Source organism: Condylura cristata, unplaced genomic scaffold (genome assembly GCF_000260355.1).
Source record: "Condylura cristata isolate star-nosed mole 26May11 unplaced genomic scaffold, ConCri1.0 scaffold00001, whole genome shotgun sequence".
NCBI classification, from domain to species: Eukaryota; Metazoa; Chordata; class Mammalia; order Eulipotyphla; family Talpidae; genus Condylura; species Condylura cristata.
The window spans coordinates 14,680,281-14,696,110 of NW_004567102.1; the positions used below are offsets into that span (position 1 = coordinate 14,680,281).

A 15,830-nucleotide genomic window follows, 5' to 3' on the forward strand; every position below is an offset into this window, starting at 1 on the left:
AAATGTGTATGTCTGCCAGACATACGGTATATGCTACAGGGTCCATGACAGGATTGAGTGTGCTTTTCTTCTGGAAAAGCAGAAAATTGTGGTGAAAGTATTGAAGTCACAGGAGTCAGAAAGCTAATTAAAAGTGGAAACTTAGAGATATTTAAGCGAAAAGCACCCCTTTACCTCTTCCCAGTCCTGAAACCTCAAACCATTCCAAATCACAACTCAGATGTACAGCAGATATTTGTCTTCTAGCAATCATTTTAGAAATTGTCCTTGTATAACTCCACTGAGGAAAGTTTATATTCTTAATATTTGCTTTGACTTATAGTCATACCCTCTTCCTTCAACCCAAATATAGAGAACAGGGAACCTGCCAAACTATGCAAATAAAAAGGTGTCACTTAACATCAACGTAAACAATGGCTGTAGGAAAAAAGCTCTTATTACAGCCTCTGTTACTTTAAAAAACATTTTATAAGTGAATAAAAAAGGGCTATGTCCCATAAATTGTCTTCATAACTTCACTAAAAAGACTGCAGTAGTGTAGCTACTACCCAATGCACAAAATTTAAAAAAAGATACAAGGAGCAAACTGGCATCTGAGCTCCATGAGATCCCGCCTGATCAGTGTCCTGGCGGTTAAAAGAAAGGGAAGTCATGCACACCAGGCCTGGTCTGGAGCAAGCTGCATTTCTAAGATAAGGATGGAGCAGGGGAGCTTCCAGAAAGCATGACAGACCTTTACTTATTTTTCCTTCCAGAACCTGATCTCTTTCCCCACCACATTTATCTTTGCTCTTATCAATGTGCCTCAGCTTGTTGAATTTTAGACACTGAAGTGTCTTTAGAGTAAGTGTGGCATTTTTAATATTAATTAGCATCTGATATCCTCAGGCTTTATACGTGTGCTAATTTATAATCCTTAAAAAGAGTTAAGCAAGGTAGGTTCATTTAATATTGTTATCCTACAAAGGGGACATCCAAGAAACCAAATCACTTCCAAAGTTTAATAGGTTTTAAAAATTCCAGCACCCAAATTAAAATGCAAGTCTTCCTGACTTGGAAACTATTCTTTTTCTTTGGCTAGTCAGTTCAGTGTTCTTGTATTAAATCTTTCAGGTATTACCCACATCCTGTGTTAATCTTTATAGAAAGGCGAACAGTTTTATAAGCATATATATACATGTCTATATATATTTATAGATGCATATATATTCAAACACATATATACGTATATATGTGTCTATAAATACATAGGTATGTAGTTATACACAATTTTAACTTGTGAGAAGTTATGAACAAATTTGTTCTTTTTAAATGATGTATATCATAAAGTAAAAGGGAGTATCTATATAAAGTAAAAGGGAGTATCTATTCATTCATTCCCACTATATCATTATTGAGGTGAGGATATTAAGTTTAGTGTTTATCATTTTGCTCTTCCTGCATATTCCTGATGTCTTATTACTAGTGAAGTTAACCTTGGTTAACTATCTCTAGTTATAAAAATACTATAATAAACATAAAAATGATCTTATATCTTATTAATATCAATAATAGTATAATATTCTTACTCTATTTAGTGAAATAGAATGACAATTTTTGGGTTATAATATTAAAATTATGCTTTCGACTCCATTAATGCTATATTCATGGGACTAGGGATAAAAATAGTGAATACAATAGAGGTGCTATCCTGACAATGCTTTAGTTGTGTGGGAAGTGAAGATAATGAACACAAGCTTTAAATATAATTCTAGCAGTAATAGTTACAGAAGTAGGTACAAGACAAGAGAGTGAGAGATGCATTTGTGTGTGTATATATGTATGATTGACAGACAATAAGAGAAACAGAGATAGAGAGATCAGGGAATGTTTTAAAAGATTATCAACATTTGAGTGAGGTTAAGTATTCTGTACCCAAATCCACTGGGAAAGGGAGGGATTGTTTTTCACACAATTCTTGGATACCAGGGGGATGTCCTACAATTCAACTCAGTTTTGATACTACCTACCTGGAGAAAGCATCAGATATTATAAAAGATTTTTCTCCACTGTATATGTCAACTTATACCTCCTTATTTTGAAAAAGATTTAGTGTATAATTTCTCAAACATTAGATTGGTCTGTTTCAACCTGCTGTTATCCATTTATTTTATTTTATTTCTAAAGATTTATTTATTTATGCGTACAGAACTAGGGTACACGCCAGAGGTGCAGGGACAGCAAGAGGTTTCACCAGAGACAGAATGTGGAGCAGAACAGGCTGACTGATGAAGTACACTGCTGAAGGGAGCAGCGGGTGTGTCAGGAGAGGTCTGCCACGCCATGTGGGTCACCTCAGAGGTGGGGATTGAACTCAAGCTGAAGTGGCTTTAGCTTTTTAGAGCTGCGCTTTAACCCGCTGCACCATCAGGGAGGGTCCTGTTAACAATTTTAAATGAGACTATAAACAAAGATTTATCAGTGGTAGAATATAATTTTGCTCTTATTTTTTGTCCTTGATAGTTACATTTGTGTATATTGTAAGATAATACCCTTTCTTAAATCTACAGCTAAACTAATGAGGAGGGCTCAAAATGTCAAAAAGCAAAAAGCAACTAAGAGTTGAACTGATTCGGTTTTTGGTTGAAATTTAATTTTATAGGTAAACATTTTGGAAACTTTGCTATGTCTGATCATTTATCTCATTGAGGTTAATTATAAATTATTGCACAAGAATTGTATACATGTGATTCTTAAAATAAGTTGTTTTGAGTCAAGTGCTTTTGTTTAAAAAAGGAGGCCATGCAACAAAAAGAGATGTCAGTATTCTAGTTTATTCTTTATACAGGTGAAAATGGTGTAGTTGGAGTGAAAATGGTGTTATAATTTCTTTTTTTGGTGTGTAGCTTCAGGAATCACATAATTCTTCACTTTTGTCAAAAGTTTTAGTGACCTAAGTCTTATGGTTATGTACATTTCAAAGTCCTCAACTTTTCTAATTCAGTAAGCTTAAAGTACCAAATTTATGTCAAAGCCTAAAGTTGTCATCATATGCCATGCTGTTTTCATAAATCCTTGTATGAAAGGGATCCCATAAGGACCCAAGGGAAAAAAGATGCATTCCTTTTTATAATCAGATTTGTCACTAATACACCTACAATTCCACCTTTGGCATTCATCAATTCAATGATGCAGTCTTTTTCTGCCTAGGTCTACTCAACGGACATTAGTCATTTCAGTAAATTTTGTTTTCACATAGACAAGTGGCCTTGCACTTTTGCTTGAGCAGGTCATGTTCACAACCAGCTGTTTTCTTCAAGGAACTACAGTTGCTAAGGAGATCTTCATACTCACAATTATTGGCTGTAACAAAAACAGATTAGCTACGTAATTATCATTTTTCTTAGTACAAAACAATCTACACATTCAAAGTATAATAGGGGTTAAGATTGGACAAATAAGTCAATGACATTTACGCTATAATAGGTCTTTGGTCTTGAGGGAAATATAAGGTATCTTAGTTGAGTTCACTGATTAATCTACCCTATTTTGGTGATATGATTTTAAACAAATTGACCTACTTTTCTTCTTTAGCAAAGACTAAAAGACTATAAATAAATCCAAAAATGCAGATTCTAAAATGGGAATTACTAGCCACATGTAATAATGTAAAATCATTTTAATTTTTAATTTTACTAGAGATACTTCAAATGTTCAATGGTCATATGTGGCTAACGCCTAGTTTTAAGACATCTACTGATAGACAATATTTCTATCATGGACAGCAAAGAATTAGTCTACAATATTTTCTTTTTGGAGAAAATTTTATCTGTGGAAGATAATGATGTAAAAAAAGACAATATGCTTCTATTCCTTTTAATATTTCTTCTTGGATGCCCTCCTTGGGCCCCAAGCTCAACAGATCAATCTACACTCATCAGGCTACCCACAAGCCTGACCATCAATGAGTAATTATTCTACCCTTCCCAAGTCTCAGTAAAAGAATGCTCTGACTATTCAATATTTTAGGCCGGGTAGTGAATCAATCTTAGTAGCTTTTCTACTTCTGACCAGCACAGGTAACAAATCCTGCCTCTCTACATATTTTCACCTTTTCTTCATTTATTTTGCCAGAATACATTAAAGACATGATTTTTTTTAAATTCCCATTTTCCACAGTTTTCTAGCAACTGTTCCTCCAGGTCATTACTAGACAACTTTCTTTAAATATGATTCTGACTTTATCACTCTTTTGTTTAAAAATTTTCAATTAACTCTTTCTTGCTAATAAATTCCAAACTTTCTTGCAAACAACATTCAATAGAGAATACTTTTTCAACTTTTTCTTCCTTGAGTCATACCTTTGGTGTCATCAACAATCTAAGCTAAATTCAGTCAGAAAAAAAAATGTTAATTTAAGGTAAATACATTTGACATTTACCTCAATGAATGGGTCAAGCTGTGCAAGCTGTATTAATAATTTTAATAAAAGTATCATCTATAAAATATCAACAGCTAATTTTACTTCTATTCCTAACATCTTAGGGAATTATGGTCAAGTCACTTGATTTTCTCTTTTTGAACAATATGTAGGTTCTCTGAGTTAATATTGATAAAGATTGGATTTTATCATTGAAATTATGCACAAAACTATCCAACTACAGTGCAAGTAATTATGAAGCTAAATATGATTTCAATTATACTATAGAAAAAAAGTTAGCATTCAACATGATGAATTCTCTAGAATTATCCTAGACTAGAATCGTAAAGATTAAGCAATAATGTAGTCTCACATCCTTAGATTTATACATTCTGATTCTTTAAAAAAAAAAAAAGTTTTGTTACAAATTTAGCATTGGTGAAATGAGCTATTTATCAGAACCATGGATATTTGATATTAATAGGAAAAATTACATTCTTTCCATTACAAAGAAACTGTAAGTTACTGAAGAATGTGAAATGTTTACTTACCCACTTATACATTTTTACTTACATACTTTGCTGCATGTAAGATTACTATCTTTCTGTCTTTGATATAAAGGCTTTATATTGGTTATTATATTGGCTATTTTTGGCTAGTTCTAAATTTATAAAAAGAAAAGATATTAACTCTTTATTCTAAAGGGAAGATGATCACCAACTTACTACATAGTCCATTGTCACAATTATCAGGGCAGCTGGAACAAGGTTCTCCTTGTTGGTAAGGTGTATTCTTTTTGCTCAGAATATTACCACTGGAATTTAAAATATACAATGTTAACTTTATTTTTTTACCTTGTTGTTTAAAATGTACACTAAAAGCAGTTACGTCACCAATATAGTTATTCAATTAGTTAATAAAATGAAAAATTGTAGTCCTAATGTGTGATTCAGATAAAGGCCAAATTAAATCTGTTATACACTGATCCCTCTCCTTGACTATAATTCTGCAAATTGAGAAACTAATCCTCAAAGTCAGACTATAGATATGAGGCATCCAGGAGGAGAGGGCATAAGGAAGAGGAGGTGGTGGAAAAATGAGCAAAGAATGTAAAATACCAAAAAAAAACAAACAAACAAACAAACAAACAAAAAAACAACAACGAGCAAGAATGTAAGACAATGGTACTTTATTAGAATAAATGAATGAGTAAATAAATGTTGGGACAATTCCAGTCTCTTCATTTTCCAATAGACTAGGTCAAATTGGCAAATTGGTAAATGTGCTGACTAATGTATGTTTTACATGTCTGCTAGAGACAGGAGAGATGGGGTGGGGGTGAAGTTTGCAGTATGGAAATGAATACTGAATTTTACAATATTGGATCATATTTGAAAGATATTAAAAAAAATTATTGTTCTTATATGAACTAGAGAAAGTAAAGCCCCTAAATATACATTTTTGACATCTAGATGGTGCTAGTGAATTTTTGTAATTAATGTTTTTGTTTGTGGTAAGAAAGTTGGAAAATTTTTAAGTTTAAAGAAGTGGTATGTGACAGATTTTCAAGTTTATACAAAAAGGATTATTTTTAAGAAATGGATAAGTAACAATATTAGGATATAGTCACCTCACAGGGTCTAGCTTGTAATTCATGAATAATCAGTATCCTATTAGTCACTTAATTTATTAAAAAAAAAACATAGGAGTGCAAATTTTGTCAAGAGGCCTGTGGCAATGCATTTGAATCAATCTTGTGCATAGCATATTATGTGAGTGTGTGTGAATTCTTGCAATAATTGTGAAATACTTATAAAGGTGTTCTATATTCCTACTTTACCTCCTTATTTAGATTTATTATTACTTTATATGCTTGGTTCGTCTCATAGGTAGGCAGGATAAATTGTGACTATGTAGGATCCCTTAATTCTTTCCATTAAACCCTCATATGAGCTTTTAGGAAAATGACTTTAGAGGCCAACCTTCTTAAATTGGAGATTCATTTACTTGGATTATCTCAAAATACATCCTGCAGGAAGGTCAGTTATGGAAGCCCTCCTGCCTCCGATGGTAAGGAATTAAACATTAAAAGCAATTGAGGCTAACATGTACTGATATTAGATCTTTGACATTTTCATAGGACTTATTGTGAATACCTTTAAACATATTGGTTGAAGAAATAGCACATTTCATGCTATACATAAAGGCCATAAGGAATACTTCATTATATTTTTATTTTTTGTGAAAAATTCTAAGAAACAAAGGCTTACAATGTTACCTGTACATATACTCTGTTTGAGACTCAAGCGTGAATCATTTCTAATGCTAATGATATCGTTGGTTTTTCAGGTAAGTAGGAATAGGGATATGTCAACAGGAAGGGCTAAAATCACAACAGGCTATACCACATTGGCCACTCTCTTGTTTAACAGTTACCAGCCACCTACAATATTAACTTAGTGAGAAGTGATGATACCAAATCTAGAGAAATGCACAGGGACTATCCTGGAGCTGTAGGTGCTAAGAAAAGGCATTTATTTATAAATGGGGAAAGGGAATTTTAGATTTTATATCTGGAACAGTTTGGCCTCTTCTCTGATGACATCTCATATTAAATATGCTTTCTATTCTGATTTGCTTAATAAATGGGAAACTTAAAATATTAAATTGCAGATGGACTTATCAGATAAACTGTCAAGTATACACTTACGCTGGACAATAGTGGCAAACGTAGTAGTATTTCAGATCTGCCTGATTGGGACAATAGGCAATTCCACATCCAACACGGTAAGATGAATACCAAACAAGCTATGGAAGCAAAAGGCATGTGTGAGAGCACATAAAAGAACAGGGTATTTTTTAAATGTAGAAATGGAAAAGTAAAACAAATATTTCCATTTTATTTTCAGTCATCTATCTTATGTTTAATTAATTAATTGAAATAAACTCACAAATTTTTAAAATACTACTGCTTCGTAAGTATCCACAATTTTACCCATTTTATAAAGTTAAAAAAGTACAGAGTGCACTTCCCTACCAAGCATTTTATAGGAGTTAGGAATAAATGACAGCTTTAGATTAAGTACAGAGGCCCAAGGCAATGCACTGGAAGGCAAGGCAAATGCCAGAACTAATACCTAATCAGGCTCTTTCTACAGTTTAAACACTGGAGCTGCTCATAATTTATTTGAAGCTTTTTTATAATTAGAGCATCAATGGCAAAAGTACTTTCCTCTGTTGCCTGCGCTCCTTACTTGAGTATAATGTCCAACGATATCACTGGAACTCTTTGGTCCTGTGCCATATATGAAATTGTTACTCTCATCGTACCAGCTTTGGATTGCATCTGACCAAGAAGTAGGGTCACTTGACATATAGAGATTCTCACCACATTTTGTATCTAGGAAGAAACAGATTATTCATAACAAAAGCAATAAAGCTTGCAAAACAAAAGAAATCAACTATATGAATAAAAGGATGGTGCTGTTTCCATGCCTGCCCATATTTAATTAAAATATAAAAATTATAAAAAAAAGATGCTTCCATTATTCTTCATCAGTTATAAAATGGAATAGAAAACAGATCTGTTTAGCACATGGAGAGAAGACTCAACATGCAAAATTTTAAGTAGGATGAAAACTTACTCATCAAAAATTATTATTCCAGAAGTTACCAGACCACAAGAATAACATTACCACCTTCAGAGAAAGCACACCAGCTGTCTTCCATCTTCTAATTTAACATGTATGAGGGTCAATAAATCCAATATTTTATATTTAATAAAAATATTCTTGTATTCAAATTGTCCAAGATGTATTCTATTTCATACTAAAGTCTTCATGTCTATAATGCCTCATGTGTTCTTGGTTTTGTGTGATAAGCTTGCAAAAGGCAGTGACCAACTTTTCTCTCTCTCATCCTCATTCCCATCTTACCAGAGATTTTCACATATATATCCTTGACTAAATGAGTGTTATTTTGATTTTGTGAGAATTTTGGTTAAGAAAATTTTACAGGCAATCTTTTAGTAACTCCAAGAGGCTACTCTGACTTCAAGAGGAATGGCAGTTTTTAAGGCTTTTGGATCTTTTCAAAATTGATATAAACTTAGTTCAATAAATCAGAATGCCACAAGGCCTAATCCTCTTCAGAGAATTAGACAAAAATGCTCTTGTAGAAGGTGACATCAGTGACATAGTGAGTAGGAGATCCTGGACTTCCCTTTCCCAACATATATACTGATTCAGCAAAAAAAAAAAAAAAATTCATAAAATTATCCTTGTGAGAAACCAAAAAACTAATTGAACTTACTGGTCTCTAAAAAAAAAAAAATATGGAACCATGTTCTCTGAAGCTTGAGCAAAATTGGGACAATACCTTCTAACAGGCACAGAGCCATATGATCAGGACAAGAACCTTAGGCTTCCAGGGAACCTGGATCATGTGCCCAGCAACCCAGCCTTCTAAAGGGACTGTCCAGAGGATTGATTCCTGTCCTGTTAGTCTTGGAACTTATGTTCAGGCACAGGATGAAAATGGAGATGGTGGCTTAGGTTGGTAGATACCATAACTCCTCCTGGCCCAACACAGGAAATATACTGGCTCTCAATGAAGAGTTGATCATTGTGTCCAATGCTCCAATTTCTTCAGAGCTATCCAAAGAACTAACATCTCTCTTGCCAGTCTGGGAGCTTTATTATTTTTGGCATAGTCTAACTGCCCTGTGGAGAAGAGATGGCAGTTTATACTGGCAAATAACACAGCTCCTTCCCTAAGCTCAACAAAGAATACATAAAGGAAAATTCCTCTTTTAATATCTCCCCAAGGTAGGTGAGTATAATGTGCCACTTCACGAGGCATGCCCCAAGAACTGGAATTTTTCTTGTCTATCTTGGAGCTTGGCTGGTTTGGTAGAGTTTAAGCCAGGGAGGACAATAGAGATAGTGATCTGGATTGGTAAATACCAGAACTCTTCCGCCTCACACATAGGTCATACATAACACTTGACTATAATCAAAAAGTTTAAGACTAAAGATTGAAAGAAGACCCAAGATAGCATCAGAGGAGTTCCCCTGGATGGCCATGTAGGTAAGCAGTAGAATACCACATCCAGAAGGTTCCAGGACTTGGGGTAAATGAAGAAAACCTCTTGGACATCAGAGAGTGGACAGACTGACAGAAGGTGTATGGAGATTGATGCATTAAGGAACAACTGGTGGGTGGAGAGCGAGAGCAGCTTGAAGGTTGTGGGTGGGAGAAGGAGACTTCCATAAAAACTACCATGGTACTGTGACTAAGCCAATGGCTTTAGGGTAGGGAGAAAGGGACAATGTGGATGTACACATTCTTGAATGGGGGAGAAATATGTGAAGAGGATCTTGGATGATCCCAGAAAGCCAGATTCCCAGTGAAAGGAACAAGAATATTGTGCTGGGCTTTGCTCCCTCCCCCACCCCTGGGGACTGCATTTATCTGGTAGGTCTCACTGTGAGTGCAGATATAGCAGTCTCAGGTGTGGAACTCTACAGAGGAGTGCTCACAGGGTTAGAAACATGAGCCACGCTCAGTGCTTCTTCCCCATTCCCAAGCATTTAAGACATACTGGAAAGCTACAGAAGATGGGCAGACAAAACACACAGTAGCTTAAAAGCTCAAGGGACTACAATACCTCAAGAAAAGAACTATACTTTACTGTCCAACCAAAAAAGATATAGAAGATTTGTCTTCTTAACAGAGAATTTAACATTGCCATGACAAAATTATTTAAATAGAGGGAAATGTGGATGAATAAGTCAAAGTGATACAAGAGAACACTAACATGTAATAAAAGTGATATAGCAATATTCCAAAAACAAACATAATACATGATAACTAATGAACAGAAAATATAAATTGAAGATTCAAATAAGAAAATGAGGGAGTTGTAGGATACAAAAAGATCAGTAGAAGAGAGAAGCCATTCTAGAGTGTGATTGTGGAGTGAAGACAATCATAGGCATGAGGAGGAAGAAAGGGAGCAGGGAGGAGGAGTCCCACAGGTCTGTGGTAGAGGATTATTGTTGTGTTGGTATTAGGTGTGGTGTGGTGTGGTAATATACATCTGAAGAAAACCATAGACTTCTACCTGCGAACCATAGATAATATTGTAAACCAATGGAATCTCAGTTATAAAAAAAAGAAGAAAAATTCCTCCTTAAAGTAGATTAAATATTTTTAGAGCAAAATTTAGGAAGAAGTCAACATATTTCAGTACTTGTAATAAAACAAAAATAGATTTCAAAAAGCCATAAAGCGATACAATAACACACAAAAAAGACAATGGGTTAGAGATCAGAATGTTTGGTTAATTTTGTAATGTACACTACACTACTACTTCAGACTGTATTCTCAGATAAGTCATTTCTCCCATGTACTAGTTTCTGATCTTTAAAAGTGGAAAAAAAGATACATTACCTTTTTACTCATAAGGGAGCTGAGAACAGTTGAAACCCTGCTTGAGAAAATACTTGCATGTAAATAAGAAACAAGTCTGAACTTGACACCAGATGACTTCTATGTATAGCTACCTTGGTTTCATAAAGAAAGCAGTATAAACAATATTTATTCAGTAAGTCTTTTCAATGCAACATACTAGAATGACGCTTTATGTTTTCTTTGTTCAATATTATTTTGCTAACAAATATTTACTAATTTACATACTGGTTTTTCGTTCCTCTGGATCACTGTGTTGTAAAGTGCACTTGTTCGCCCACTTTTGAGCATTTGTTGTTGCTTCTTTGTTCCATTCCTAAAAGTCACAATGAAAAAGAAAAAAAAATACATGTTTAAAGGTTCAATTTCTATGAAGTACGTGATTGGTTGATTGATTTTTACTACTTTAAAACTTCTCCAGATGTTTTAATGTCATTGACATTAAAATATCTTTTCTTTAGGGTGTATTTATCTTCCCCACTGCCAGTTTTTTCATGAGAAGGCCAAAGGTGGTAGATTATCTAACAAAAGAAATAACTAATACAATATTTACTTAGGACAGTATAACTGCCACACCTAGGATATTTAACAATAGTGCTACTCTAAGTTCTGATCCACTTGTGAAATATCCTAATATTTAAGTAGTAATAAGCTGGCTTACATAATTCACAATTCCATTTGCAGTCCACTGAGTCCATAAGGAAGACATCTAATTTTTCTGAACTAGTGTGAACCACAGAAAGTGTGCTATTATTTGCCCAAAATGGCACTAATCCTTTGGTAAAAGATTGTTTCTTTTAGACTACAAAAGTTTGTGAACAACAATGCAATAGCTTCATAGTTCACTTCTAAAGATTTGATTTCTAATTCTGCCTTCCCATCTTAATAGCTTTGTAAGCTGGCAAATCATTAAACCACTAGAAAGAAAAGAATTCCCCTCCCCACATAGGACAGCTTAAATGAAATAATAAAACAGGGAAAGACGTTTGTAAGCCACAGAGTTCCTAAGAGAAGCCAGTACCAGCTGCCTCTCATAACACCTCTTGTCCACACCATTTACACTATTGCCTCTTACCATCTTTAGCATATTGCTGGCAGGTGGAGCTACTGATTTTCTTAGTTCATTGTGCTTATTTACAATTTCTCTTTGGATTTGTGTTTGGGTGGTTAATAAATTAGTAAAGGCTGGATTCTAAAGAGAAAAAAAAGGAGATCGTTATAAAGATTTCTGACAAGTGGCATGAGTAATTAAGTTAATTCAAGGAAACAAAGGCCGCTTTTAAAAGCATTCAGTTCAAACTAATATTAGTTGTCAAGCAATGACAATGAATCTAAGCCAAAGCTGTGATAAATAGGAAAGAAGTGGTTGGAAGCTTTGAAATTGAGATGCAATTACTGGCATAACAAAAGTGCTACAGATCACAAATGTCAATATTTGGTTTCAAGAAGGCATAAAATGCAATTTTTCTGTGCGAGAAGAATGATTGTATTTTACAACTACAAAGATACAGAAGAGGAACAGTAGGACATATTCATTCACATTTAGTCATGCAGCAGGAGGAATAACAGTGCTGATTCCTCTTAGACTTGAAGAGCATTTACTTGATATGATGTCTGTATTTAGAGAATGTTTAGTTCTAGTTCAAGAGTATTCAACACTCTAGTGCACAATTTTACTTACTATGAGTAGATGATACTATGGATACTCTATGGATATAGAGTTTTAAGAAGATATAAAATGATTTTCCAAAATTAAAAGAATCTCTATGGCAATTTAGGGAAGAAAATCATCCAGTTACTGAACTATTACTGACTTTATTTCATTTAGTAACAGAAATATAACTGACAAGACATTAAATCAGGCGCAGTTATTTTCCTGTGATCTTTGTTGTGTGTTATTTTTGAATGATTTTTATGCATGCATGGAGTTGGTCAAAGTAGGTGGTTTTGGGTGTGTAAATTATTTCCAAAAAGTTTAAACAATTTGATGACCACAAGAGTAAGATGTTATATGACCAAAATTTTGGAGCAGAAATATAACAGGTAGTGCCCTTTGTTGATCTTCCTGATGCCTTGGGATATTGTTCTCACATCCCCACAATACTGAGTTCCTTCAAAACTCTCCAAATCCTGACCACATTTTATCTCCACTCTATATTTACACTTTTATTTCTCCCCAACTTGTATACCCAAGGTCAGGGACCAACAATGAATGCCATTGTACTATAAACTCCGCACTGCTCCTGAGTCCTAGGTTAGAAAGGATCAGCATGAGATATTAATAATACTATCACCTCAAAGTATAAAACATCATCTCTGGGCATTTCCTATTGTTCCTAAAAAATCTGTTTAAAATGATTTCATTCATGCATGTCAACATTTGGTCCTTTAGAAAGAAGCTTTAATCTTACCCCTCCTTCTGCAGGTAAAGGTGGAAACAGCACAGCAATGAGAATCACCAGCACTGGGAGTAAAGCCATTTCTGGGGAGTAAGTCAAAGAGAACAAAGATGTGCATTGAAACATATAGTCTGTGGACCTCTAACCAACAGGGAGAAACTAATGTCATAACCTTGATTTTCTCAAAGCAATTGTGATTCCCAATTTGTAACATGAGAAGATTGTCATATAGCACCAAAAGAATCAACCTTATTTTTGGTAGGGGATATACAACCTTCTATCTAGTTCTGTTGCTCCCAAGCACATCAAAAAGCAAATGTGGGAAAAACAGATTTCTTCAGAGTTACATATGGAACTGGCGATGATTTTTCATCCCAGTTTGTATTTCAATCTCAGTTTTTTAAAGTTCATTTTTAATGTGCTCTCTATCGGTTTGCTATTCTTTATGAAAATTGGAGCTATATTCTTATATTTACACATGACCATAATCACATATCCAGAGTTGTGATAACACAGAAATAAATGAACACTTTATTAATGACTATTTCTCCAATGGAAGAATTAGAAATTAATCTTATTTTCTTTTTCATTCTTGTTTATATTTGAAACTTTTCTAGTACAGAAAAAACCAAATATGCCTAGTGAATATCTAAACTGTTCAAAATTGCTGAATTCATGATTTGATACAAAGTTTGTTTAATATCGTCTTTCCTAAGTTAGAAGACACTCAAATATTGTGTTGTCCATTCTTTTTTTTTTTTTTTTAAGGTTTATTTATTTATGCCTACAAGAACTGGGGTATGGGCAGAGGCATGGAGGGTGAGAGGATTCACTATAGACAGACTGGGGAGCAGAACAGGCAGACTGAATGAAGTATACTGCTGAGGGGAGCAGAGGGTGGAGCAGAGGTCTGCCATAGTATGTGAGTCACCTCTCTGGCTGAGGATTGAACTCATGTTGCAGTGGCTGCTGAGAACTTCACAGTGCTATGCTTTAATCAGCTGCACCACCAGGAAGGGCCCTCATGTTGTCCTTTCTTATAGTGTCACAAGAAAATTCCTTACCCTTTAGATGAAATAATAAAGACCATATTTAGGAAGGACTCATCTTCCCACCATTAGTCATAGAAATTGTTCATGATGAAAACTTACAGGAACACTATTTTGATTTATTTCCTGTGTGTGAGACTGATGCCCCCAATTTTTTAGAGGCAAGGAAATGCTATTTGTGGTACTTCTCAAAACTCACTGATGTGTAAATAGTAGACAACCAATACCTGTCCCATGTATTTCCTGTACTCTTAATAGTGTGTTCATAAAAGGAAAGGAGTGATTATCTATTAGCATGTGTAGTATATTATGATGTCTGATTTTACTCTCGTTATCTTATTGGGTATGAAAATATTTTACAGATGAAGAAATTGAAATTTAGAATGTTAATTAACTTGTTAAGTTTTTATTGTCAGAAATTAGCTTCGATTTCAATTTTGATGAACATTGAAAATAATGTTTTTAACTTGGAAATGTTTTTAACATGAAAAAAAGAATTCTAGTCTGTTTTGAACCATATGGCTAACCACCACCAGCCATACTTGAAAATTTTCAAATATAGACAAGAATAAGGAATACAATTAACTTGACATCATTCTCAGAAAAATTTTATCTACAATGTTTTGAATCATGTATAAATCTATTAAAATTATTTTATTAGTAGCAAAATAAAACTTTTTGACAAAATGTTCACACTAAAATGAGTATTATCACCTGTTGGTTCCCAAAGCAGGATGAAGTAACTGCTTTTATCTGTAGGAAGAAATGTAGAGAAAAAAATTTGCATACTATATATTAGACAATTTATAATAGGTCACATCACAATGTTACCTATTCCTTGACCCTCTTCCATCCTTATTCACCCAACTATCATCTTTGTTCCATATATGAGCATTTTTGACAAATAACCTCATTTTATTACATTTTAATAAAAATGTTCTGAATAAAAAAGATTTCTTACAGAAAAAAAACTTAAAAAGCAATGACATTTTGGTGATAGTATATTTTATGAAATAGTGATCATATTTTATTCCTTTAAACACACATTTAAACAAACATGGTTGAAAAGATTGGTGCCATTTTCCTTTTATGCGTTACTTACTAATGGAAAAATACTGTGCTCTTTCCTGCAGGTGTCTTAAAACCAGGATGGCATAGTTCTTTCCTAAGGTGCCTATAGGAGCAGCATGCTGTAGGGTTTCATACTCCTTGAAGAGGGGAGAAAAAGAATATGAAAATAAAAATGTAGATAGGTAGTATCAATCTGCACCACAAACTTAAAACTTGATTCACTGCTTAGTATTGTCCACCCACACTTTACTTGATCTCCCCATAAAGACCATAAACTTTTGAAATCTGCTTCTGTAACAGGGGACTGAAGACAAAGAATGTTAGAGGTGGGGTCCCCTGGGGGGCGTGCTGGTGAAGATTTTGCCCCTGCAAAATGGAACAAAGTATCAGTGTGGGTGGAGACTCTGATAAGAAATGTAAAGGATGGGCCCTCCTTGGTGG

At 34.2% G+C, this 15,830-nt stretch overlaps 1 protein-coding gene across 1 annotated transcript; it reads right to left on the bottom strand.

Annotated features, from left to right (window-relative positions):
• Positions 1-3,214: 3,214 nt before the first annotated feature.
• Positions 3,215-13,350, bottom strand: LOC101622458 (cysteine-rich secretory protein 2). The gene is made up of 7 exons (XM_004673556.1): positions 13,282-13,350; positions 11,946-12,062; positions 11,099-11,186; positions 7,654-7,799; positions 7,110-7,207; positions 5,125-5,213; positions 3,215-3,342 (listed from the first exon to the last, which is right to left on the bottom strand). Exons 1-7 carry the CDS (start codon positions 13,348-13,350, stop codon positions 3,215-3,217), a joined length of 735 nt encoding a protein of 244 aa, XP_004673613.1.
• Positions 13,351-15,830: the final 2,480 nt, after the last annotated feature.

Bases quoted from the DNA above. Each gene is read 5' to 3' on its own strand.
- LOC101622458 (XM_004673556.1), bottom strand. From the start codon at position 13,350: ATGGCTTTACTCCCAGTGCTGGTGATTCTCATTGCTGTGCTGTTTCCA. The intron at 7,208-7,653 runs GTAAGGAGCGCA...TTGCTTCCATAG, and splicing joins TCGTTGGACATTATACTCAA to CTTGTTTGGTATTCATCTTA. The intron at 3,343-5,124 runs GTAAGTTGGTGA...TTTTTGTTACAG, and splicing joins TTGTGACAATGGACTATGTA to CCAATAATTGTGAGTATGAA.